The sequence below is a fragment of the Salmo salar genome, chromosome ssa16 (assembly GCF_905237065.1).
Source record: "Salmo salar chromosome ssa16, Ssal_v3.1, whole genome shotgun sequence".
NCBI classification, from domain to species: domain Eukaryota; kingdom Metazoa; phylum Chordata; class Actinopteri; order Salmoniformes; family Salmonidae; genus Salmo; species Salmo salar.
In genome coordinates this window covers 30,711,628-30,738,213 of record NC_059457.1, presented here as the reverse complement: position 1 = coordinate 30,738,213, position 26,586 = coordinate 30,711,628, and the positions used below count along the sequence as shown (strand labels likewise).

Sequence of the window (26,586 nt, the reverse complement as noted above, 5' to 3'; positions counted from 1 at the left end):
GATAATATATTTTAAAAAGATATACACTACCATTCAAAAGTTTGGGGTCACTTAGAAATGTTCTTGTTTTTGAATGAAAAGCACATTTTTTGTCCATTAAAATAACATCAAATTGCTCAGAAATACAGTGTAGACATTGTTAATGTTGCAAATGACTATTGTAGCTGGAAATGGCTGATTTTTTTATGGAATATCTACATAGGTATACAGAGGCCCATTATCAGCAACCATCACTCCTGTGTTCCAATGGCACGTTCTGTTAGCTAATCCAAGTTTATCATTTTAAAAGGCTAATTAATCATTAGAAAACCCTTTTGCAATTATGTTACCACAGCTGAAAACTGTTGCCCTGATTGAAGAAGTCTTCCCTATGGCTCAGTTGGTAGAGCATGGTGTTTGCAACGCCAGCATGGTGTGTGCAATGCCAGGGTTGTGGGTTTGATTCCCACGGGGGGCCAGTACAAAAAAAAAATGTATGAAATGTATGCATTCACTACTGTAAGTCGCTCTGCTAAATGACTAAAATGTAAATGTAAGCAATAAAACTGTCCTTCTTTAGACTAGTTGAGTATCTGGAGCAGCAGCATTTGTGGGTTTGATTAAAGGCTCAAAATGGCTGGAAACAAAAACCTGTCTTCTGAAACTCGTCAGTTTATTCTTGTTCTGAGAAATGAAGGCTATTCCATGTGAAAAATTGCCAAGAAACTGAAGATCTTGTACAACGCTGTGCAAACTGGCTCTAACCAGAATAGAAAGAGGAGTGGAAGGCCCCGGTGCACAACTGAGCAAGAGGACAAGTACATTAGTGTCTAGTTTGAGAAACAGATGCCTCACAAGTCTTCAACTGGCTGTTTCATGAAATTGTACCCGCAAAACACCAGTCTCAACGTCAACGGTGAAGAGGCGACTCTGGGATGATGGCCTTGTGCACCGGGGCCTCCCACTCCTATTTCTATTCTGGTTAGAGCCAGTTTGCTAGGCCAATAAAGAGTGATACAAATTTGTGCTTCAGTTAAAGTTGGCTTCTTAGCATTCATTCCCATGGTTATCAACTGTACTGCAGAAATATAACTTAGATCACAGAGAATAGGTGTGGTGGTGGCTGCTGCAGAGAAGGTTTTATTGCAGAAGAGTTACAAAGTGTGTTGAGCGAAAGAGTCCCTTCCTCCCAGGCATTCAGCCTGGAGTAGGATCAGTTAGGGTCAAAGTAGTGGAATGGGTGTTTTTTATTTAAATGTTGTATTTTTATCAAATAGTGGTATATAGGTGTAGGGTTAGTTGGTGGTGCAATCCCCCCCCCATTTTGTTTTTGTATCACAAAATGTAACGTGATCGACCACACACTCCCGCACAGTAGGTGGCAACATGCACAAACAAATGTGCGAACGCCATGATGTGTTGTTGCAGAATGATGATGATGATGGTTAGCTAGCTAGCTAGATGGACGTTAGTGTTCTGCGGCTGTGAAGTTATTGGTTTTGTTTGAGACCAAGCCAGCTACCTCACCACCCAACGTCATACAAGATTATATGAAATTGCATTATTCACGCTGGCGTCAAGCACGTTAAAGGTGAGTAACTATATCTGTCTGCCAGGTAAAATTATATCTAAGCTAGCAGGATACTGGCTGGCGTACGCATGTGTTGAAATGTAATAGCTTTTTTTTAACGTTAGGTTTACTGCGTTTCACAAGACGAGATAAACAGTGGTGTGTTGACACTGTCGGCTACTGTGGCTAGACAACTAGCTAGTTAGTAATCTAATAATAGCGAGCAAGCTAGGCAATTGAAGGTATTTTATCAACATGCTACAATAGCTGACTAGCTATACAGCATAACACTACCAACAGCGTGTTTTTTTTTTAAGGGTGCGTTTAGCTAGCTAACGTTAACTGGCTAGTTGCTTTGTTAGCTAACTAGCTAGCTTTTGGGGGGAGGGGGCTGACTTGAACACTACAATTATTAGCCAGCTATCCATTATCATGATGCTAACTAACGATGGTGCTAATAAACAATAACAAAATATAACTAGTTAGCCTGTGTTGTTTGACAATATATTAAGGAAATCTCCCAAAACGTTTGAACTAGACAAACACATTGTTTGCTAGCCTAATGTTAGTTATACTCACACTTGCCACTTTTTACATCTGCTTCTTGTTATAGCTAGCTAGCATATCAAAGATTGACATTGATACAGGTAGCCTATAACATGTCATCACATAGGAAAATACTCAACTAAGCTGTAAATTACTAGTTGCCCCTCAATGTAGCAATCAATTTTTTTATCGAACAACTTCACCATAGTTATCTTGTTGAAAACAAGATTGGTGTCCCGGTTCATTTGCTAAGTAAAGTTCGGAGTCATATGGTTTATTATAACCACACACATTTTTTTGGTCACCATGTTAGAGGGGGATGATGTGCTGTCCAGAGAGGTTTGGTGGCGTTTTCTCATGTCAGCGTCATGTTGACACAAGTGGCCCTGTCTGACTTTACAGCCCTAATTTACATCCAGCAGACCATGTTCCCTGCCGGAGCCGGAACTAGTGGTTTGGTTTGGATCTCAGAAAGGCCCATCTGGTGTGCACAATGGGAGGGAGTTGTCCATATTTTTCTGGAAGAGAGGCTGCCTTAGTGCCACTATCTAACTAGCGTGTATTCATTACGGAAAACATTTACCGTTTTGGGGCGGCAGGTAACCTAGTGGTTAGAGCGTTGGGCCAGTAACCGAAAGGTTGCTGGATAAAATCCACGAGCTGACAAAGTAAAAATCTGTCGTTCAGCCCCTGAACAAGGCAGTTAACCCGCGGTTCCCCAGTAGGCCGTCATTGTAAATATGAATTTGTTCTTAACTGACTTGTCTAGTTAAATAAATGTTCAATTTAAGAACCAAATGTTAGCAAACAGAGCAAAACGAGAGTTTCTATGGGACAAATTCAGGTAAGGTCCCTCCTTCTCTGGAAACCTAACATTGAATTGCATAGAATTCTACATCGGTCAGAAATTAGGTTTTGAATCAGGAAAGTTTAGAGGTCGACCTCTACAAGCCAGAATTTTGAATAAAAGGATAACAAGATAACAAGATAAAAATAAATGCACAAGATGCATGCATACTTGCCGAGCTTGTTCACGAGTTTACATGGGTTCTACGCATGCTTCAGGTGATATAAATCTGAATGCTCTTTGAAAAGTTGATGTAGTTATACTTTCCTGTGGATATATTGTCACATTCCTACCGCCAAAGGAACAACTGCACAGACAAGTGGTGAAATATACTTTTATTCAACATTCAGGCTTGTAGAGGTCATGAGAGGAAACTTTCCTGATTCAAAAGCGCATTTCTGCCTGATGTAGAATTCAATGCAATTCAAGATACGTTTTTCAGGCAAGATCCCTCATTGTTTAGTTCCTTGTTTCCTTTTAAGAAATGTTTTGCAACAGAATCTGCTGAATGAATACACCACTGGTCCTCAGTCCATGCCTCAGGTCGTCGGAAGGAAATTATACCCTACCTGTCCAGGGTCTGTTATTGGTGGGGTGGGGTTTTAAAGCTGCTCCTGACCTATCCCAATGACAGCTGATTTTCACCCTTGGGGCCAAGCCTTTGTGGCTGAGTTTGCATGTTTCGGCATTCCTCCAGATTTATGGTAGACTCTGTGCGAGAGTGGAGGTCCTCTCCCTGAAAACAGCAGTGAAAATGGTTAATGTCCATTTGACCAACCCATTCTGAATTTATGTTGCCTTGTAACTCAGTACTGAAATTACACTGTAGACACTAGTTACCTTCCAAAACTACATAGAATCGAAGTAGATGGATTTGATTAGGGAAGGGAAAGCATCAAGTTGCTGAAGTATGTGTGCATTAGGCTAGATTTTATGTCCTGTTAATACGACATTGTCTTTCATTTTGTTCCAGGTATTTTGGAAAATATCTGCAGTGGAACTCTCTAGGCCAAACAACCACCTTCCTCATCAGCCTTTGGATCTCCTCAGTGTGTAAAAATGTATCCTTTGATGGTCGCCTGGCTGAAGGACTGATCTACACGCTGGACTTCAAAGATGGAGAGGAAACGCAGAAAGAAATGAAAAGAAGATCAGGCCGTGTGCAATGAAAGCATCTGTGAGCTTTGGGCACGAACTGCTCTGTTGATGGATGATTGCCATATCAGCCATATTTTTGTCTTGTCATATGTTAAACAATTGCCCCTGGCTGCTAGGAAGCCTGCTCTGGGCTTGGAGGGATAAAGACTATTTCTGATGGGTGGTGAACAGAAAAGAACTGCTTGGACCATGACCCTGGTGCGTATATGTTTCTCGCTACTAGTGTCCCTGCTATGTGGCAGGTTGCCTCTAGTGGGGACAGAGGGAGGAGATGGGACCGCATCCACCTCCACTTCATCTCCCAACCCTGATGGGAATCACAGTTCCAACTGCTCAAGTCTCACTGTGAAGCTGGAATTCTCTACCAAAGTAGTTGAACATGGTAAGCTCTGTTACTGTTGTCTATTTGTTTTTCTCAAGCTTTTACTAGAACACATTTAAAGCATTGTGAAAGTGTAAACAATAATTGAAACCGACTGATGAATGCATATTTGCTCTGTCAGCACAGTATGTTTGGGAGATTTTCAGGTCACACATGATTGCCATTTATGACATGCAAGTCAAGTGTATTTTTCTCTTTTATGGTGTTTGTGTTTAATGAATTGCCACTCATTGACCACAGACCAACAACACAATGTGAGCCTTGCAGGATGATCACAGTCAAGCTTCTCTACACTACTCTACCTGGCTGGAGATTCCAGGCTTGGCAGGCAAACAGTGTTGGAGTATTCAATGGCTGTTGTCCCAGAGAGTACACAACCACCCCTTTTCCCCTCCTTCCTCTTAAAGGTCCAGTCAGAGTAGTCTGTCTGGATGCTTGTCTTTGCAGCCCTGCTGTGGACTAGGCTGACAAAACGCCATGGCAGAATATAACGTGATATTTATTGTCCCCTTAATATTGGCCTGCGACTGAATGTGCCCTTTGTGCTACAGTCCTTTTTTACTTTTTTTAATTAATTCCTACTGACCCAGTGAGAGCAGTGCGTTGTGAAACAGGGCGAGAGGTCATCATGACCGAGTGGTGGGGCTAAGGGGTCAAGATTATTTGAAGGGCCTTGTGCAGAGTCAATAAGGAATTGTTTTGTGATTTTTTTTTTTTATGTCTCTGCTGTGCCAACACATACAGTACCAGTCAAAAGTTTGGACACACCTACTCATTGCATGGTTTTTCTTTACTTTTTTTTACCATTTTCTACATTGTAGAATAATAGTGTAGACATCAAAACTATGAATCATGTAGTAACCAAAAGTTTATTTTATATTTATATTTGAGATTCTTCAAAGTAGCCACCCTTTGCCTTGATGACAGCTTTACACACTCTTGGCATTCTCTCAACCAGCTTCATGAGGTAGTCACCTGGAATGCATTTTAATTAACAGGGTTGCCTTCTTAAAAGTTAATTTGTGGAATTTCTTTCCTCCTTAATGCGTTAGAGCTAGTCAGTTGTGGTGTGACAAGGTAGGGGTGCTATACAGAAGATGGCCCTATTTGCCGAAAGACCAAGTCCATATTATGGCATCCATATTATGGCAAGAACAGCTAAAATAAGCAAAGAGAAACGACAGTCCACCATTACGTTAAGACATGAAGGTCAGTCAATCTGGAAAATTTCAAGAACTTTGAAAGTTTCTTTAAGTGCAGTCACAAAAACCATCAAGCGCTAAGATGAAACCAGCTCTTATGAGGTCCGCCACAGGAAAGGAACACCCAGAGTTACCACTGCTCCAGAGGATAAGTTCATTAAGAGTTACCAGCCTCAGAAACTGCAGCCCAAATAAATGCTTCACAGAGTCCAAGTAACAGACACATCTCAACATCAACTATTCAGAAGAGACTCCGTGAATCAGACCTTCATGGTCGAATTTCTGCAAAGAAACCACCAATAAAGGACACAAATAAGAAGAGACTTGCTTGGGCCAAGAAACACGAGCAATAGACATTGGAACGGTGGAAATCTGTCCTATGGTCTGATGAGTCCAATTCTGAGATTTTTGTTTCCAACCACTGTCTTTGTGAGACGCAGAGAATGTAAGCGGATGGTCTCCGCATGTGTGATTCCCACCGTGAAGCATGGAGGACGAGGTGTGGGGGTGCTTTGCTGGTGACACTGTCTGTGATTTTTATTTAGATTTCAAGGCACACTTAACCAGCATGGCTACCACAGCATTCTGCAGCGATACGCCATCCCATCTTGTTTGGGCTTAGTGGGACTGTCATTTGTTTTTTAACAGGACAATGACCCAACACACCTCCAGGGTGTATAAGGGCTATTTGACCAAGAAGGAGAGTGATGGAGTGCTGCATCAGATGACCTGGCCTCAGAATGAAGGAAAATGTGCCAACAAGTGCTCAGCATATGTGGGAACTCCTTCAAGACTGTAGGAACAGCATACCATCTGAAGCAGGTTGTGAGAATGCCAAGAGTGTGCAAAGCTGTCATCAAGTCAAAGGGTGGCTACTTTGAAGAATCTCAAATATAAAATATATTTTGAATTGTTTAACACTTTTTTTGTGGTTACTAAACTAAGCAAAATAAGAAACGTCCCTTTTTCAGGACGTTTCGTCCAAATAACTTCACAGATCTTCATTGTAAAGGGTTTAAACACTGTTTCCCATGCTTGTTCAATGAACCGTAAACAATTAATGAACATGCACCTGTGGAACGGTTGTTAAGACACTAACAGCTTACAGACTGTAGGCAATTACAGTTATGAAAACTTAGGACACAAAAGAGGCCTTTCTACTGACTCTGAAAATTCCAAAAAGAAAGATGCCCAGGGTCCCTGCTCATTTGCGTGAACGTGCCTTAGGCATGCTGCAAGGAGGCATGAGGACTGCAGATGTGGCCAGGGCAATAAATTGCAGTGTCTGTATTGTGAGATGCCTAAGGCAGCGGTACAGGGAGACAGGACGGACAGCTGATTGTCTTCGCAGTGGCAGACCACCTGCACACTGATCGGTACATCCGAACATCCCACCTGCGGGACAGGTACAGGATGGCAACAACTGCTCGAGTTACACCAGGAACGCACAATCCCTCCATCAGTGCTCACTGTCCGCAATAGGCTGAGAGAGGCTGGACTGAGGGCTTGTACGCCTGTTGTAAGGCAGGTCCTCACCAGACATCACTGGCAACAACGTCGCCTATGGGCACAAACCCACCGTCGCTGGACCAGACAGGACTGGCAAAACGCGCTCTTCACTGACGAGTCGCAGTTTTGTCTCACCAGGGGTGATGGTCTGATTCACGTTTATTGTCGAAGGAATGAGCGTTACACCGAGGCCTGTACTCTGGAGCGGGATCGATTTGGAGGTGGAGGAGTCCGTTATGGTCTGGGGCGGTGTGTCACAGCAGCATTGGACTGAGCTTGTTGTCATTGCAGGCAATCTCAACACTGTGCGTTACAGGGAACACATTCTCCTCCCTCATGTGGTACCCTTCCTGCAGGCTCATCCTGACATGACCCTCCAGCATGACAATGCCACTACGCACAGAACGAGTATTATGGCTGATTTCCTGCAAGACCGTAGTGTTCTGCCATGGCCAGCGAAGAGCCCGGATCTCAATCCCATTGAGCACGTCTGGGACCTGTTGGATCGGAGGGTAAGGGCTAGGGCCATTCCCCCCAGAAGTGTCCAGGAACTTGCAGGTGCCTTGGTGGAAGAGTGGGGTAACATCTCACAGCAAGAACTGGAAAATCAGGTGCAGTCCATGAGGAGATGCACTGCAGTACTTAATGCAGCTGGTGGCCACACCAGATACTTACTGTTACTTTTGATTTTGACCCCCCCCCCCTTTGTTCAGGGACACATTATGCAATTTCTGTTAGTCACATGTCTGTGGAACTTGTTCAGTTTGTCTCAGTTGTTGAATCTTGTTATGTTCATACAAGTATTTACGCATGTTAAGTTTGCTGGAAATAAACGCAGTTGACAGTGAGAGGACGTTTCTTTTGTTGTTGCTGAGTTTACACGATTCCATGTTGTTATTTCATAGTTTTGATGTCTTCACTATTGTTCTACAATGTAGAAAATAGTAAAAATAAAGAAAAACCCTTGAATGAGTAGGTGTGTCCAAACTTTTGACTGTATATGCTAAATTCCTGAAACTTAAGATACACTTGTGCCACGCCCCAGGGGTGTATGCAATTGTACATGGATGGCACAATGTATCAACTGAAAGTTATTCAGTATGATGTGATTCCCGGCCTTCTTTTGTCAACCAAGACTGTTCTTATGTGCTTTTATTTCTCTGATTTGGTTATTTTCTTCTGCTCAGTGTTTTGTGATAATTCCCAAGAACTTTATGGTCTAGTTAGTTGTTATTAAAATTGTTTGTCAGTCCAGAATTTACAGGGCTTTGTAGAAAAGTCTTATCCCTATTGCATTGAAGATGGCAGAGGAACTGGTAGTACAATGCGGCACTGTTTTCTTGTTATCGGAGGGAAGTGCAGAGTTGAAGGGTATCACTGTACCAGCCCAGAGATGTCACTAGGAATTAAAAAAAAATACTAGAGCAGTGATGGGCAACTGGCGGCTGCGGATCAATTTCCAAAACCCCCCCAAAATACTATGTTTTTTTGGGAGGGGACTCAGTCGGTTACTGTAGAATACACAAGATGAAATTTTGAAATTTGGATGTGCATCAGCAGCATGTCATTCACTGATGGTCACTAATTAGCCCATGTCAGCTAAACCTTTTTAGATTGGTCAGTTAGTGTAGCCAGCTATCTAACCTTGTAATAATCATGGTTCAATTATGGATTGGGGCGCCCCCATTGATTTTGTAAAGGTGTCTGCATGCTTCCCAGCCGGAAGAGTTCGTGCATATATTATGACAACATTTTGACGTTTTTGTTCATTTTTCTGGAGGCACCCCGAAGTTTGGAGCCGAAGTCTACGCCCCTTTGTCAGTGATTGGTCAACAGTAGGGATTCGTCAATAAAGTCTTTGTTGTCATTCAACGAGAGATTACTTGTTTTTTAATGCACGTTTTTTTTCATTGAGAAATAGTGCACCAGATATCTTAGTTAGATGTAAAATTGTGCCGCTAAGATCTCCTCTGCAAAAAAACGTCAAAATTAATGACAGATTTCTTGAGTTATCTTAGATTAATTCTGACTATTTTGAGGAAGTTCATGCTGGCTATGGCGTCTCAATTGACAAACAGTACTATTGGCACTTTTTTTTTTCTTCTCGTTTTTCAAGCGAAGGTCTTTTGACTCTAGAACCGCCTGGCCTTTCAGCCTTTAAGTACCCACTAGAGAATGTACCCGCATATCATCAGATGCATATCAACCCGCAAGTTGTAGCCAATCTAAGCATCAATGATTGATAAATAGTGCATAAACTATTATAAATGATTAAATACATATTTGTGGAAATATATAAATAAATAACAATAGTTATTTGTATCAATAGTCAAGGTTTTGTATAATTCTATAAAGTCCTAGAAAAACAGGCCTATAGCCTATTTTAATTCCCCTTAAAAACATTAGAGATCCATTTGATCAACTTTATTTGTGGATTTGATTTAGTAATTAAAGTCCAGTTACAGCTTCTATTGACAAAGTAGAAATGAAAAAGATATCATCAGGCAGGTGCATAGGTGAAATTATTTTCTGTATTTCTTAACAAAAGCACCACTGCATGAACAATTGTAAAGGAAGAATTGCATAAGTAAATAGCATATTTTAATTGTTACTAGTTTTTGGTTAGTAGCTAGAGCAATGCTGCTGCACGAGTGGTCATGTGCTGAATTTATGGACAGCACGGATATTCTTGGAAAAAGTCAAATTTGGAAATAGAGCTGCACCTCTTGAATTCAGTTATTTGACAAAGGTAAGTGTAACAAACTGCACAATATACTCTTTCTGAGACTATATAAAAATAAAAAATGTACCTGCATGTGACTGAAGGAGGATTTGATAAAGTGATGATCCTTTCCCTGCATCTGTAAATTACAAGGTGCCCGCGCCCATCTCTTCATGTACAATTTAAGAACTGAGGCCTAATATTGTCACTCAACAGATTGTCAATTTAATCTTGTCTGTAGGCTAACTGGTATGTGTGAAATTAGTTTTGATGTAGTCTCGATGGGCCTGCTTTGCAGGCTGACTGGCATCATTTGTTTCCCGCTCATCAACTTGGATAGAGTCAAGGATATGTTTTGCATTATTCTGAAGGCCTTTTGCAACACAACATGTTTGTGTTTCCATTACAATACATTCCATTAGTAAGAGCTAAAGTAACTAAAACAGTCCTGTAACGGCTTCTTTTTACATAGTAAAACGTAGAAGAGAATGGTATCATCCTCCGAAGAGCGGTCAAATTAACAAGTGCAACGCTGATAAATAGGCATAGCACAAACTCATCATTACACTGTCTTTCTAAATTGAATCAACCTCTTCACCCTCCTTATCATTCATGCACAATTATCGGCCATTTGTCGGAAAGAGAGACACATTAGCGCCTGGCTGGGTACCAACATCCTACAGCACATTGTCTCGGCGGGTTAAGATAGGAATAGGTGTGAAAAAACATCTAAAAGCTCTAAATACTTGTGATTTGAAAAATTCTGACATGAGCATTGTAAAATACAAACATTTAGGAATAGTCAGGAAAAGAGCAGGACAGCTTTTTTTTTTGGGGGGGGGGGCTGATTTAAATGTTATTTTATTTACAAAATCAAATGTCAGTGGCCTATGCCAATTCTAGTGTTAAGGGACTATGCGAGCACACTCGTTCTGTTCAGCTAGCTGACTTCGGCTAGGTGGCAGCCAATCTGAAGCATGCTGACGCCTTAAGTCTATCTCACTCCGATATCATATTAACATGGCATAAGTAATGGCAAAATGTGTAGAATTGCAAGGAATTTGTTAAAAATAGCAATCTTCTCGCCACCCTATGGCAAAATTTGTACAGTTGCGTTAAACTTGTTTTAAAACCGCAACATTTTCTCTACGGGGGGCCCAAAAGGCTTGGGCAGGCCCTGACTGCATGTGTAGGTACACAGCCCCGTGAGCCACTGGTGAGTAGAGATTTGTTGTGGCCCCCGCCCCCATCAAAGTTGCTCATCCCTGTTCTAGAGACAAGAATATTACAGTGACTGCAATGTCCAAAAATCTCAGGGATTGCCAAGTTAAACCAATGGAGTTATTACAGCTTTACCTATATCTCTCTCCCCAAATGGCAATGCCACATATAAATCTGTTGACATGGAATCTCCCACAGCCGGAAGCGCAACTGCCACGGAGATGCTTAACGATTACCATGTTCTCTCTTTCTACAGAGTACATTGTGGCGTTTAATGGCTACTTTACAGCCAAGGCACGCAGCCACTTCATCAGCAGTGCTCTGAAGAGCTCCGAGGCCCTGGACTGGCGCATTGTGCCCCGGAAGAACCCAGCCAGTGACTTCCCTAGTGACTTTGAGGTGGTGCAGATCCGCCAGGCCTCTCACAGCAGCCTGCTCACCCTGGAGGACCACCCTTACATCAAGAGGGTCACGCCCCAGCGCAAGGTGTTCCGCACACTCAATTATACACCTGACTGTGAGTCTCTGTCTTCGCCTCTTACAGTCATATTTACACATGTTTTACTCAGCCCCACTTTTCTTGTTTTAACTGATCCACATATTTTATGCTTTTGTCTTCTAGATGGGTTGTTTGTTTAGAAACAAACTCGACGCATGCGCAACTATGGGGCAAAACAGACAGGACTGGCTTAGATTGTAAACTATATTTTGCCTCTGTTTATTGAAAACATAAATAAAGTTGCGCAATAAGCACTTGTCTCTCAAATACATCGTTAGATGCTGGTTAGCCAGCTAGTAAATTTTCGCCTTATTAGCATATATGTGACATCAGTCAAAACACCTCAAAACAAGACATGGATCAATAACAAGATCAAATGAGCTGAAACGAGCCACTTATGATTCACCACATGGCAGTTTCTTGTCATTGTTGCTAGCTATCAGGCCATTCAGAACCATAACACACGGCCTTCTGCCCTTTGGAAGTGCGCATATAATATTTGTCACGTTGTCAGCTAACCCGTCTCTGGACCATCCCCATATCCCCCATACGTGTGTGTCATATCGTATAGCTGCCTTTCAGTCACGTTTGACCACTCCCCCCAGTCTCTCCCCCTTATAAACTCACCATGTTATTGTCCCTCGATTGAAACTGTTTCTTGAAACTGTTTCTTGAAACTGTTTCTTGAAACTGTTTCTTGAAACTGTTTGATCTCTCACACGTCTGCTCACCAAACTGAACCCCACACACTGACTGCTTTCAGTCAGAGCTAAATGTAGGTGAATATTTTATCCCCGCTACACAATAGCTGTAGTTTGGTCAGTGTCTTTGTAGTGCTCCAGGCTGTTTCAGTGCTGTGTTCTGTCCTTCTGTGTTGTGTTTGGACGCGTTAGACGTTTAGTAGGGATCATATATCTTGCAACACATACCCCCTGAGTACTAACCAGCAGTAGGGCAGCTCCAGACCTGTGGGGGGCTGGCAGAAAGGAGAGCTCTGTTTGTGCCTGCGGGTTGGTAGAAGTCTCTCTCTCAGGATGAAAGAGTGCTATGTCTGGGCACATTGGAGCCCCCCCTCCACCCCAGAGTATATTTTTATTTAACTAGGCAAGTCAGTTAAGAACACATTTTTATTTACAATATACGGCCTACACCGGCCAAACCCGGACGACGCTGGGCCAATTGTGCGCCACCCTATGGGACTCCCAATCACGTCTGGTTGTGATACAGCCTAGTTCAGTTCCCACTCACCACCATAATGACCATGCTGCACTGCAAACCAATAGTACCACTCACTGCCACCAATTTAAACATTATCTAATTGATTTGGGATATTGGAAATTAACTAAATTAAAATGATCTGAATTTTACAGCTTGACCTCCCGGCTTCATTTGGAGGTGGTAATAAATATGATTGGCCATCACTATTGGAGTGACGGTAGGAGAATCTCGGAGTTTAATGTACACTGATCAAAAATATAAATGCAACATGTAAGGTGTTGGTTTCATGAGCTGAATTAAAAGATCCCAGAAATGTTACATACGTACAAAAAGCTTATTTCTGTTATTTTGTTCACAAATTTGTTTACATCCCTGTTAGTGAGCATTTTTCCTCTAAGATAATCCATCCACCTGACAGGTGTTTCATATAAAGAAGCTTATTCAACAGCGCAATTGTTACACAGGCACATCTTGTGCTGGGGACAATAAAAGGCCACTCTAAAATGTGCAGTGTTGTCACACACCACTGCCACAGATGTCTCAAGTTTTGAGGGAGCGTGCAATTGGCATGCTGACTGCAGGAATGTCCACCAGAGCTGTTGCCAGAGAATTGAAAGTTAAATTATCTACCATAAGCCACCTCCAATGTTGTTTTAGAGAATTTGGCTGTACGTCCAACCGGGCTCACAACTGCAGACCACGTGTAACCACGCCAGCCCAGGACCTCCACATCAGGTCTGAGACCAGCCACCCAGACAGCTGATTTTAAACTGTGGGTTTGCACAACCGAAGAATTTCTGCACAAACTGTCAAAAACTCCCAGGGAATCTCATCTATGTGCTCGTAGTCCTCACCAGGGTCTTGACTTGATTGTAGTTCGGCGTCGTAACTGACTTCAGTGGGCAAATGCTCACCTTTGAAAGTCACTGGCACGCTGGAGAAGTGTGTTCTTCACGGATGAATCCTGGTTTCAACTGTACCATGCAGACAGCGTGTATGGTGTCGTGTGGGTGAGCGGTTTGCTGACGTCAACGTTGTGAGCAGAGTGCCCCATGGTGGGGTTATGGTATGGGCAGGCATAAGCTACAGACAATGAATACCATTGCATTTTATCAATGGCAATTTGAATGCACAGAGATGCCATGACGAGATCCTGAGGCCCATTGTTGTGCCATTCATCCGCTGCTATCACCTAATGTTTCAGCATAATAACACACAGGCCAATGTCACAAGGAGCTGTACACAATTCCTGGAAGCTGAAAAATGCCCAGTTCTTCCATGGCCTGCATACTCACCAGACATGTCACCCATTGTGCATGTTAGGGGATGCTCTGGATCGATGCGCCGCCAATATCCATCAACTTCGCACAGCCATTGAAGTGGGGCAACATTCCACAGGCCACAATCAACAGCCTGATCAACTCTATGAGAAGGAAATGTCGCACTGCATGAGGCAAATGGTGGTCACACTAGATACTGACTATTTTTCTGGTCCACACCCCTACCTTTTTTTTCTGTATTCCCAGTCATGTGAAATACATAAATAAATGTAGGGCCTAATCTATTTCAATTGACTGATTTCCTTATGAATTGTTGCATGTTGTTAATTTTTTTCAGTGTAATCAGACTTCATAGAGGAGCCATCAGCAGCTCTGTCAGTGTCACTGAGCAGTAGCCAGTGAGAAGAGGACTAACTGTTACTGCAGTAGGGCCATTTCACATGATTAGATCAGCGGTGCTTGTTAATTGCCCACCACCATCACCGCTCTCTTGACTCTGATTATTGTAGTGGTCTGGTCGCTGTTGAGTGAGCTATCTGCTTTGAACCCAATCATGTTCAACAACCTCATGTATTCTGCATGATAAACTCAGTACAGTAGCTAATCATCATGCAGATTCAGTCAGAAATCAACTTTGGCGTATTCTGTAGATTTTTTATTTGAAATGAAAACATGATTGCTTCACTGCATACATAATCAATATATTACACATCACATTGGGAGCTATCCGTCTCTCTCTCAATATCGTGCACACACCAATGTATAACTGAATGTTTGTTTTTCGCTCCTGGGCTTTTCATTGATTGTGTTTTTTAAAGATATTGTTCTTGATGTTTTCCTCTCTTGTCATCCCTTCTTTTCAGTGCCGGATCCTGGGGCAGCCTGCAACAACGACACCCGCTGGACCCAGAAGTGGCAGTCGTGGCAGTCGTCCCGTCCACTGCGCCGGACCAGCCTTTCTCTGGCCTTCGGCTTCTGGCACGCCACGGGCCGCCACTCCAGCCGGAGGCTTCTGAGGGCCATCCCCCGACACGTGGCCCAGATATTGCAGGCAGATGTCCTCTGGCAGATGGGATACACCGGTGAGGACAGACACTGTGTGTTTGTCTGGTTGTCTATTAGTGTATAAACACTTGTGGGCTGCAGGTAGCCTAGTGGTTAGAGCGTTGGGCCAGTAACCGAAAGGTTTCTGGATCGAATCCCCGAGCTGACAAGGTAAAAATCCGTTCTGCCTCTGAGCAAGGCAGTTAAAACCGGGATAGGGGTTCCGCTAGCGGAACGTTTCCATAACATCCGGTGAAACTGCAGAGCGCGAAATTTAAAAAAAATTATACCAAATATTTAACTTTCATACATTCACAAGTGCAATACACCAAATTAAAGCCTAACTTCTTGTTAATCTAGCCAGCATGTCAGATTTCAAAAAGGCTTTACGGCGAAAGCAAACCATGCTATTATCTGAGGACAGCACCCCATCAAACAAACACATGACAATCATAATTCAACCTGCCAGGCGTGACACAAAACTCAGAAATAACGATATAATTCATGCCTTACCTTTGAAGATCTTCTGTTGGCACTCCAATATGTCTCATAAACATCATAAATGGTCCTTTTGTTCAATAAATTCTGTCGTTATATCTCAAATGTCCATTTATTGGCGCGTTTTATTCAGAAAAATACCGATTCCAACTCGCGCAACATGACTACAAAATATCTAATATGTTACCTGTAATCTTGATCCTAACATTTCAAACAACTTTCCTAATACAACTTTAGGTATTTTTTTTTACGTAAATAATCGATAAAATTTAAGACGTGATAAACTGTGTTCAATACAGGATGAAAACAGTGGAGCGAGCTTTCAGGTTGCGCGCCCCAACCAAAACAGTACACTAGACTCGACCCTCGTTCTGAACAGCCATACTTCTTCATTACTCAAAGGAAAAACATCAACCAATTTCTAAAGACTGTTGACATCTAGTGGAAGCGATAGGAACTGCAAGCAAGTGCCATAAATCTAGATCCACATAGAAATCCCATTGAAAACACTGTCACCTCAACAAACAAAAAAATCCTGGATGGTTTGTCCTTGGGGTTTCGCCTGCCAAATAAGTTCTGTTATACTCACAGACGTAATTTTAACCGTTTTTTAGCAACTTTGGAGTGTTTTCTATCCAAATCTACCAATTTATATGCATATCCTAGCTTCTGGGCCTGAGTAACAGGCAGTTTACTTTGGGCGCGCTTTTCATCCAAAATTCTGAATGCTGCCCCCATCCTAAAAAAGTTAACCCACTGTTCCCCCGGGCGCCAAAGACGTGGATGTCGATTTATGGTAGCCCCCCGCACTTCTCTGATTCAGAGGGGTTGGGTTAAATGCAGAAGACACGTTTCAGTTGAAGGCATTCAGTTGTACAACTGACTAGGTATTCCCCTTTCCCTTGTGTGTTTCTGGGTTTACACTAACATGTCTACTGTAGCCTGCATGTTTCTAAATATCTGTATTCTTTGTGTGTAGGTTCTGGGGTGAAGGTGGCTGTTTTTGACACAGGACTCAGTGAGAAACATCCACATTTTAAGAATGTGAAGGAGAGAACCAACTGGACCAATGAAAAGACACTTGATGATGGTAAGATCATGCTGACTGAACCCTCGTCTCTGGTAGTGCTTAGTGATGGGATCTGCTTTTGAGGAGGAATGGATGTCTATTTCTGCTACATTGCACTACACTACATTTGGTATCTTTCTCTCTGCAGGGCTGGGTCATGGTACCTTTGTAGCAGGGGTCATTGCCAGCATGAGAGAGTGTCAGGGCTTTGCCCCAGACTCTGAGCTTCACATCTTCAGAGTGTTCACCAACAATCAGGTGTCATACACCTCTTGGTTCCTGGATGCCTTTAACTATGCCATTCTGAAGAAGATTGATGTCTTAAACCTCAGCATCGGTGGTCCAGACTTCATGGACCACCCCTTTGTTGATAAGGTGATTGAAAGAAGATGCCCGAAGCTGTCCGACGCCGTTAATGTGTATCCCACTCCGAATTGATCAAAATGTGTGTTTGTGTGTGCCAGGTTTGGGAGCTGACTGCGAACAGGGTTATCATGGTCTCTGCCATTGGGAACGATGGGCCACTGTATGGGTATGTTCTGACCTTGGGAGGAGAGGTGACGGCCTCGAGGACATAGTATTGATTGGTGCAAGATACTGATTAGTTTGAAGAGCTATTATGAACACAATATATGTAATCAAAGAGTTTTTACTGATGAAACTTTATCCCTGTGTATCCTAGCACCCTCAACAACCCAGCGGATCAGATGGATGTGATTGGGGTCGGTGGGATCGATTTTGAGGACAACATTGCCAGGTTCTCCTCCCGGGGGATGACCACTTGGGTACGTCTCCCTCACAACCCACAGCATAACCCTGAGTACCTTCTCACATGTCTATCTCAGTGTATTCTTACCTTTCCCAGTCAGAGTAAACTGAACTCTGTTCCCCAGCCTTCCTGTTATCAGTCCCAGACTAGACATCTAACCCTGTGATCTGCAGCCCCCGTCTCTGCCATAGAAAAACACTGAGATAGAGGAATTGAATGTATTCTGTGCTCAGACCTTGAAGCATATGGCACTTCATAGCCTGCATTCTGTGGGACATATACTGTAAATGAGGAATGCAAACATTGTGGGATTTGTCCCGTGTTCTCCTCTGTCACTCTTTCTCCTATACTGCCACTCTCCCACTCTTTATTCAACATGATTCTGTCTTGTGTTTTAGGAGCTGCCTGGGGGGTATGGCAGAGTGAAGCCTGACATCGTGACCTATGGCTCTGGGGTGAGGGGCTCAGGGATGAAGGAGGGCTGTCGCTCTCTCTCAGGGACTAGCGTAGCGTCACCTGTAGTGGCAGGAGCTGTGACCCTACTGGTGAGGTAAGTCATTTCAATGACTACCGTTACAGCTGCATCAGCGTTGTTAAAAAAAGTTATTCCATCACTCACCTAAGCCATATGACTCTGCTTTTGAAATGGAAGGAGCAATGGACCCAGTTCCCAGGATGGCTGTGGAGGTGCAGTGTTTACATAACCAGCGGATGTGTAACTTTGAGAAAATGGTGTTGTTGCTTGTTCTAACTCCACCACCCTTCCTGGCTGTCTACACCTCCCTTTTCCCCTGGCCTCTCTCTATCATATGGTCTTATCTCACCACCTACGCACACACACACGCACACACACTCACTGGAGATAACACTGCTGTTCCAGATGTTTTTCATGGTCTTAATCTCAGCCATCTTTGTGAGAGAGTTGCTGCTTTTTATCTGGGAGCAGAATAACGTCACACCATAAATTACACACCTGATACGGTCTGCCTCAGGTATGGAACTCTCAAAGTAATTTGCTGTCTTAAGGATTGGCTGTTGCGTGCCATACTGAAGCCATTATTACTTTAAGTGAAATGCTGAGACCTGGCCAAAGGGTGAACATTCTTCTGTAGTCTGCAAGTAGTTTACTGTTATGTTATGTTGAACAATAATTACCATTAAGACATACATATCTCAATGGGTTGTCATACATTTTCTGTGTTCAAACATTAGCTTGCTTCAGCTCAGTAGCATTAAAGCATCCAATTGATAAGGTGGTCTAGTTCTGCAGTTTCTGAAAGAGACCTTATTCAGCAGCATTTCTCTAAGAGATCGTGATAACCTCATTTGCAGTGTTAGTGGCAGACTAAGAGTCCGGAAGGGCTGATAAATTGCAACAACAGTCTTCAGGTTCGATATGCAGTTACAGTTTAACGGCCAGACTGTACTGTCTGTGTATAAGTGGTTTGATGCTGTTGTTTTTCCCGTGGACTCTTTGGGATAAATGAAACGTCAATACATATCCTTCACTTCAAAACAACAAGGACACAGACAGTTAACAGAATCAATCTACTTTCCCTCCAGGAAAAGAGCTGACACACTTTCACTTTCTCTCTACACTTTTTATGTAGGTCTCTCTTAAGATCCAGACAGAGTTTAATCCAGACTTCTCACGTCTCTTACAAAATGGTTTATTGCACCTATCTCCATCTCTCTCTAAAACATCATCATCCCTCTTTTTCTCATAGCAAGCTGTTGAGTCAGATGGTAGCTCTTGCTTCATATGTCCCATCTTCATTGAAACATAATGCAAAGCTAATGTAATAGTTGTTAACCCAGCTGTGTCTCTCCTACAGCACGGTCTTGAACAGAGAGCTGGTGAACCCAGCCAGTATGAAGCAGGCTCTGATCGCCTCAGCACGGAGGCTCCCTGGAGTCAACATGTTTGAACAGGGCCACGGAAAACTGGACCTTATCAGAGCCTACCAGATCCTTAACAGCTACAAACCCCAGGCCAGGTATTACACACACTCTGCATGCTCATCATCATAAAACGCACACTCTGCACGCTCATCATCATGACACGCGCGCTCTGCACGCTCATCATCATGACACGCGCGCTCTGCACGCTCATCATCATGACACGCGCGCTCTGCACGCTCATCATCATGACACGCGCGCTCTGCACGCTCATCATCATGACACGCGCGCTCTGCACGCTCATCATCATGACACGCGCGCTCTGCACGCTCATCATCATGACACGCGCGCTCTGCACGCTCATCATCATGACACGCGCGCTCTGCACGCTCATCATCATGACACGCGCGCTCTGCACGCTCATCATCATGACACGCGCACCCTGCATGCTCATCATGCGCGCTCATCATCATAACACGCGCACCCTGGCGCTCATCATAACATGCGCACGTTCATCATCATCATAACATGCGCACCCTGCGCGCTCATCATCATAACAAGCGCACGTTCATCATCATAACACGCGCACCCTGCGCGCTCATAACACGCGCACCCTGCGCGCTCATCATCATAACACGCGCACCCTGCGCGCTCATCATCTTAATACACACTCACTTTACATAGTATTCACTTTATAGTCAAGTCACATCCAATGTTAAATGATCACTTTTTTTTTTTTTACGTTGAAAGGTCTTAGCAATGTCAAATAATCAGAACTCTAACCTGATTTCATGTTGATTTGATCCTGTTTGTCTTTAGTCTCAGTCCCAGTTACATCGACCTGACTGAGTGCCCCTACATGTGGCCCTACTGCTCCCAGCCCATCTACTACGGGGGCATGCCCACCATCGTCAACGTCACCATCCTTAATGGCATGGGCGTGACTGGCAGGATTTTGGACAAGGTACTTTTATATAGAAGGCTTTGTGTCTCATGTCAAAACATGAATGATATACATTTATCTGACAAGCTGTTTCTTTCTTGTGCTCTCCAGCCCATCTGGCAGCCTTACCTACCGCAGAATGGTGACCACATTGATGTGGCAGTCTCCTATTCGCCAGTCCTCTGGCCCTGGGCTGGATACCTGGCCGTCTCCATCTCTGTCGCCAAGAAAGCTGCATCATGGGAAGGGATTGCCCAGGGTCATGTGATGGTGACCGTGGCCTCGCCTGCTGGGAATAATGTGAGTAACAACAAGGATCTGTTTCACATAGTTACCTTATCTCACCTTTCACTGTTTTTATGGGATTTCTGTAATATCACACTGACATCCTCTTATGTAGATTTGTAACCAGGGAGCATCATACAGTATTTTAAAGCTATATTTGGATACTACTGTTAGTTAGCATGTGTCCTGGGTCAAAGGTCAATGTTCTGACCCTCATTGTGTTTTAATTCCTCAGTCTGAGGTGGGTGGGGAGATGACCTCTACGGTTAAACTGCCAGTCAAGGTGAAAATAGTCCCCACTCCACCTCGTAGTAAGAGGGTTCTGTGGGACCAGTACCACAACCTGCGCTACCCGCCTGGCTACTTCCCTCGAGATAACTTGCGCATGAAGAATGACCCATTGGACTGGTGAGTTCTTCGGACAGCTATTTACCTCAGGATCACGTTAGTTTTAAGAAAGAAGATTAGGCTGTTTCAGGTGTACTGGCTGTTTGGGGGAAGTTGCCGTCTGTAGTGCAACTCTTAAAACGTGCCATAAGATGTTTGTTTTGTTTGAATCATTTGTAGGAATGGAGATCACATTCACACCAACTTCAGGGACATGTACCAGCACCTGAGGAGTATGGGTTATTTTGTGGAGGTCCTGGGTGCACCCATCACCTGCTTTGATGCTAGTCAATATGGTGAGAGTATTTTTGCTCTCTCTGTCAGTTGACTCTAATCCAAAAATAATTTAGAGCAGGATATGGGAGAGCAGCACATGGATAAATGGCTTCTTTGTCATTGCTTGCAGCAATAATTCTAGTGCCTCTGCATGCATAGCTTATTGTTTTTCTCTGTCTGGTCTCGGCTGACATTTCCTGTGTGTTTAGGGACATTCATGATGGTGGACAGTGAAGAGGAGTACTTTCCAGAGGAGATAACCAAGCTGCGGAGAGACATTGATAAGGGACTGTCTCTCATTGTCTTCAGTGACTGGTACAACACCTCTGTCATGAGGAAAGTCAAGTTCTATGATGAAAACACCAGGTAGGTATTACAACCCCACTGTGTAGCTCCTATTATATCCCCCTCCTGATCTAAAGTCTTCATTCAAACATCAATGGACAGATGGGGCATCATGCCTTGTGACAATAGGGGGAGATTAGAGAAGTGGACCAGCAATCTGAGGGTTGCCGGTTCAAATCTCAGTAGGATTCGGCCACCCACTGTCGATGTTCCTTTGTGCAAGGAACTTACCCCCTAAACTTCTCATTGGGTGCTGCCCTCTGCTCCAGCCTCTGCAACCTAATGCGTGTTAGTGATGCGCGGGTTGACTCATAACCCGCAGTCCCTGCAGTTATAGTATTTCAACCACATAAAATGTTCCCCTCAGGCAATGGTGGATGCCAGACACAGGGGGCGCCAATGTGCCAGCTCTGAATGACCTGATCTCTGTATGGGGGATGGCCTTCAGTGATGGGCTCTATGAGGGAGACTTCACCATGGCAGACCACGACAGTAAGAACACACTCTGACACTTTTACACACCCTCATTCACTCGCTGTGTCACTCATTTTGAAATGCATTGTGTAAATCTAGAAATGAATCAAATTAGATGGATTAATTCATGATATGTTATTTAGTGTAATGTTTAAACTCTTCTCTCAGTGTATTATGCATCAGGGTGCAGTATTGCAAAGTTTCCAGAGGATGGGATTGTGATTGCCAAGACCCTAAAGGATCAAGGTATATAACTCACACTCACTGCCACAACACACTTGGCAGCTGTTACCATGAGGATGTTGCTGAATATTCTCACCCCCCCCCTCAGGGTTGGAGGTCTTGAAGCAGGAGACTGCGGTTGTGGAGGGCGTTCCCATACTGGGAATGTACCAAACACCATCTGAAGGGGGAGGTCGGATAGCCCTTTATGGAGACTCAAACTGTATAGATGATAGTCACAGGCAGAAAGGTAGAGACCCCACCTGCAGTTTCCCTTGTTCTCTATAAAACTGTTAATGAAAAAGGTTTAAACTCCTCTTCTGTGATCAGTTAGTGTCTGATTTTGACCATTGATGTGTGTTCCCCCCATAGACTGCTTCTGGCTGCTGGATGCTCTTCTGCAGTACACCTCCTACAGCATGACTCCTCCCAGCCTCATCCACTCCAACAGCAGGGTGACTCCTCCCACTGGCACCGACCGTCCCTTGCCAGAGAGACTGGAGGGTAAGGCTAACACTAGAGCCTCAGTCATTGTCAATAAGAATTTGTTCTTAACTGACTTGCCTAGTTAAATAAAATGTAAACTAAATTGCTATGATGGCTAATACAGTACCTTTATTCCTCTCTTCCACAGGTAATCACCTATATCGGTACTCAAAGGTATTAGAAGCTCACTTGGGAGACCCAAAGCCCCGCCCACTCCCTGCCTGCCCTCACTTGTCATGGTCCAAGCCACAGCCACTCAACGAGACGGCACCCAGGTCTGTGCCAAATCACCTGTCAAAGTCCCTAACTCCTGTAGTGTTAATTTCCTTCTCCCGACTTTCCTCTCATTCTCTATCAAACAGATGGAGAGATTATGTTGAATAATGCCTCTCTTTCTTAACTGGTAATCTCCTCAATAATGTTTAACCATGTATTTGTGCTCTCCCTGGTTCTATTTGTTAACAGTAACCTATGGAAGCACCAGAAGCTGCTATCTATTGACATGGACAAAGTGGTGCTGCCTAACGTCAGAAACTATAGACCCCAGGTCCGGCCTTTGTCCCCTGGGGAGAGTGGAGCCTGGGATATCCCTGGAGGTGAGAATATATACCAATCAGAATTATCACTGACTCCAAATCACCTTACTGACCCAGTTTGTTTAAAGGGGAAGTGCAGTTAAAAAGGTGATTTTCTTGTTTTTTATGCTTTTTTCACACTGAGGTCAAAATAATACTCAGAAATTGTGAAAATGATTATGCCCTTTTTATGTAAGAGCTGTTTGAAGAAGATGCCTGGAATTTCAACCTGCTCAGGTGGGATGGATCATGACATCACAATCTGATCTGTTCTGACCAATGACCAGTTGTCTTTTATTTGCATATGTATCCTTCTACTTTGGAGGGGTAGGCAGTCTACCAGTGGTTCCCAACCTTTTTTGGTTACTGTACCACCAACGGAATTTTGCGCTGCCCGGAGTACCCTTGAAGTACCTAATCATGTGCATTTTACCAGTAGACCTATGGTCTCATGAGTCTTCTCAAGTACCCCCTGTGGATAGGCCAAGTACCCCCAGGGGTCCTAGTACCTCTGGTTGGGAACAGCTCAGACAATCCTATGCACCAATCAGGGCTGTAAATGGATAACTAGGCTCAGGAAAATAAATGATAACAAATTAATTTGCAGTTATTTTCATGAAATAAACAGTGACTTATTAGACAGTGATGATTTAAAAAAAAATGTAATTAAAAAGACTGCACGGGGGCTAAAATGCACACATTAACAGTTAAAATGTCTGAGGTCTGTTTCTTCAGTCTTGTCGCTGTTAATCATTTTTGACAATCATCATGTACCGCGTGATGCCTCTGTGTGACTGACACTCCTGTCCTCTCCCCAGGTATAATGCCAGGCCGCTACAACCAGGAAGTGGGCCAGACCATCCCCATGTTTGCCTTCCTGGGAGCCATGGTTGTGCTGTCCTTCTTTGTGGTGCAGCTCACCAAATCGAAGAACAAGCCCAAACGACGGAAACCAAGAGTCAAACGTCCAACGTACCTCCAGCAGCAACAGCAGCAACAACTGGCACCAACAGGCAAAAACCCTACAGTGTGAGGCTGCCTTCCCAACCACCACAGACTATTGGGCCACAGCACACAAGGCCCAGAACTCTAGAAGACTAGCCTCCACTGAGGTGTTGACTGCATGTGTGCTTCTGCCTTTGAGTTGGGGCTGTTAGATGGGTGATTTAATGAGCAGTGTTTGTCTGACTTTGAAATATGCAGCCCACAAAACAGACAAGGATGTTTCCCACAGGACTTCACCTCTTTCGCCTCCACTCTTCACAAGAGCTTTTCATTCCACTGACCAAATGGAGTTTGAATGAAATGTGTCTGTCCACTTTTTGTATTTATTGAATCTGTGCCGCATCCCCTGATTGGTTTCATCTTCCGCAAGGTCTTTTAAAGTCAGATTAGATGAACTGGATTGAAAACAAATTCTGATGTTTTGAGATACTTATTTGGAACTTGCTTTTTTCTCTTTCTGTTCAGGTGATTATGGGTTGCTTAATTTGTTAATTCTTAGTTTTTATATTTTATATAATGAGCTCTGGTGAGGCATTCTGTTAAAGTCCAACTGTCATTGAAGTAGCTTTGGCAAACTTTTTCAAATATATCATCAATTAAAAAGCCTAAGCCTTGGGTCCCTTGTTTATTGTTGCAATGTGTGCCATTCAAAAAACACAGATTTCTCCATACTCTTCTAATGTAATTAATCTGTTTTAAAGTATGTTGTGGAAAGCCATGACATGCAAGACCATATGTCTAAATCTAGCAGGCGTTGTCAGGCCTTCAACAGTGTTCTAATGTCGAGATGACCCACACCATCTGTGGTCTATCTACTGCCTCCACCCCAAATGAATGGGAAACATAGGCAGCATCTGAAATGATAATTCTATGGTGTATATCTTTCACATTCATTTGGGATTGAGCCGTGTAGCTGGGTGACTGGGATCTAATGCAGCATACAACAGATGGCTATGGACAGGGACCAGGCTTCACACTTGGGGTGAACTATTACACATTTGTGGCAACTGAAGATTTATTTGGGATGCCGTTGTTGATGAAACTGTTCTACAGCTAAAACACAGGATTAATGGGAATTCGCACTGCAGTCGCCATGGAAATGGTTAGTGATCCCAACCTGGTCTCGGAGCATTTTGTATTATTCTGTAAGTAAATCCGAGACACTGTATTTAGTATGATGTGTTAAGTTTGGTATTGTTACATAAGACAAAACGTTACTTATGGCAAAAATGAAAGTAGGGTGGTTGGATGGGTGGGCGTATCACCCATCCATGGGTGGGCGCATCACAGAGAACTTTAGAATGTTAACTAATTAACAACTTTGTAACTACTTACTACTTTTTACCTACTTTCCAACTACTTAGCATGTTAGCTAACCCTAACCCTTTTAGCTAACCCTAACCCTTTAACCTAACTCCTAAACTTAACCCTAGCTTTAAACCTAACCCCTAGCCTAGCTAACGTGCTACTAACGTTAGCCACCTAGCTAGAATTCGTAACATATACGTAACATATTCGTAACATATAGCATATTGTACATTTTGCAAATTCGTAGCATATTGTATGTTTTGAAAATTTGTAACCGATAATTCGAATTGTAATTCGTAACATATATGAAATGGGTGTGATGGACATCCACAAATTAATACATACCATACGAAATGTAACATATCATACTAAATGGAGTGTCTCAGATTTACATACAGAATAATACTAAATGCTCTGAGACCAGGTTGCTGACCCTGGTAGACAAAACATGTGTAGCCTATATTCCTGTTCTTTAACTCAATTACAACTATCACTAACCATCTCCTCCTGTTTTTAAACTTAATTCAAACCAATTTAAACAATCCAATCTACTCTATCTCTACTAAATCCCATTGATTTACTTGACATGTAATTTAATGCGCTGGTGAACCTTCTGGAATTGGGTGTTGGTGATTATTTTTGGGAAAGGTCAAATGATTTCCAGTTTTTGCATTTTATATAGAATCAATATCAAGAACACCAGTCATTCTATAGACTAGTGTAATAACTGATATTCACCTCTCTCTGACATTCCCTCTGGTTATCCCTTCCTCTCATCACTTTTATCCTTCATAGGTGTAACAGTGTAGGTTCCGTCCCTCTCTACGCCCCAACCTGGGCTCGAACCAGGGACCCTTGCACACATCAA

General features: G+C 43.3%; 1 protein-coding gene across 1 annotated transcript; it reads left to right on the top strand.

Moving 5' to 3' along the window:
• Window positions 1-1,339: 1,339 nt before the first annotated feature.
• Window positions 1,340-25,026, top strand: mbtps1 (membrane-bound transcription factor peptidase, site 1). Its single transcript, XM_014149084.2, has 22 exons — window positions 1,340-1,570; window positions 3,916-4,482; window positions 11,393-11,653; window positions 14,997-15,215; window positions 16,655-16,765; window positions 16,893-17,119; window positions 17,209-17,276; window positions 17,427-17,529; window positions 17,912-18,063; window positions 19,349-19,510; window positions 20,232-20,376; window positions 20,467-20,655; window positions 20,876-21,048; window positions 21,208-21,323; window positions 21,513-21,669; window positions 22,016-22,140; window positions 22,291-22,368; window positions 22,454-22,594; window positions 22,717-22,848; window positions 22,979-23,105; window positions 23,296-23,426; window positions 24,224-25,026. Exons 2-22 carry the CDS (start codon window positions 4,257-4,259, stop codon window positions 24,436-24,438), a joined length of 3,258 nt encoding a protein of 1,085 aa, XP_014004559.1. The 5' UTR covers window positions 1,340-1,570; window positions 3,916-4,256; the 3' UTR covers window positions 24,439-25,026.
• Window positions 25,027-26,586: the final 1,560 nt, after the last annotated feature.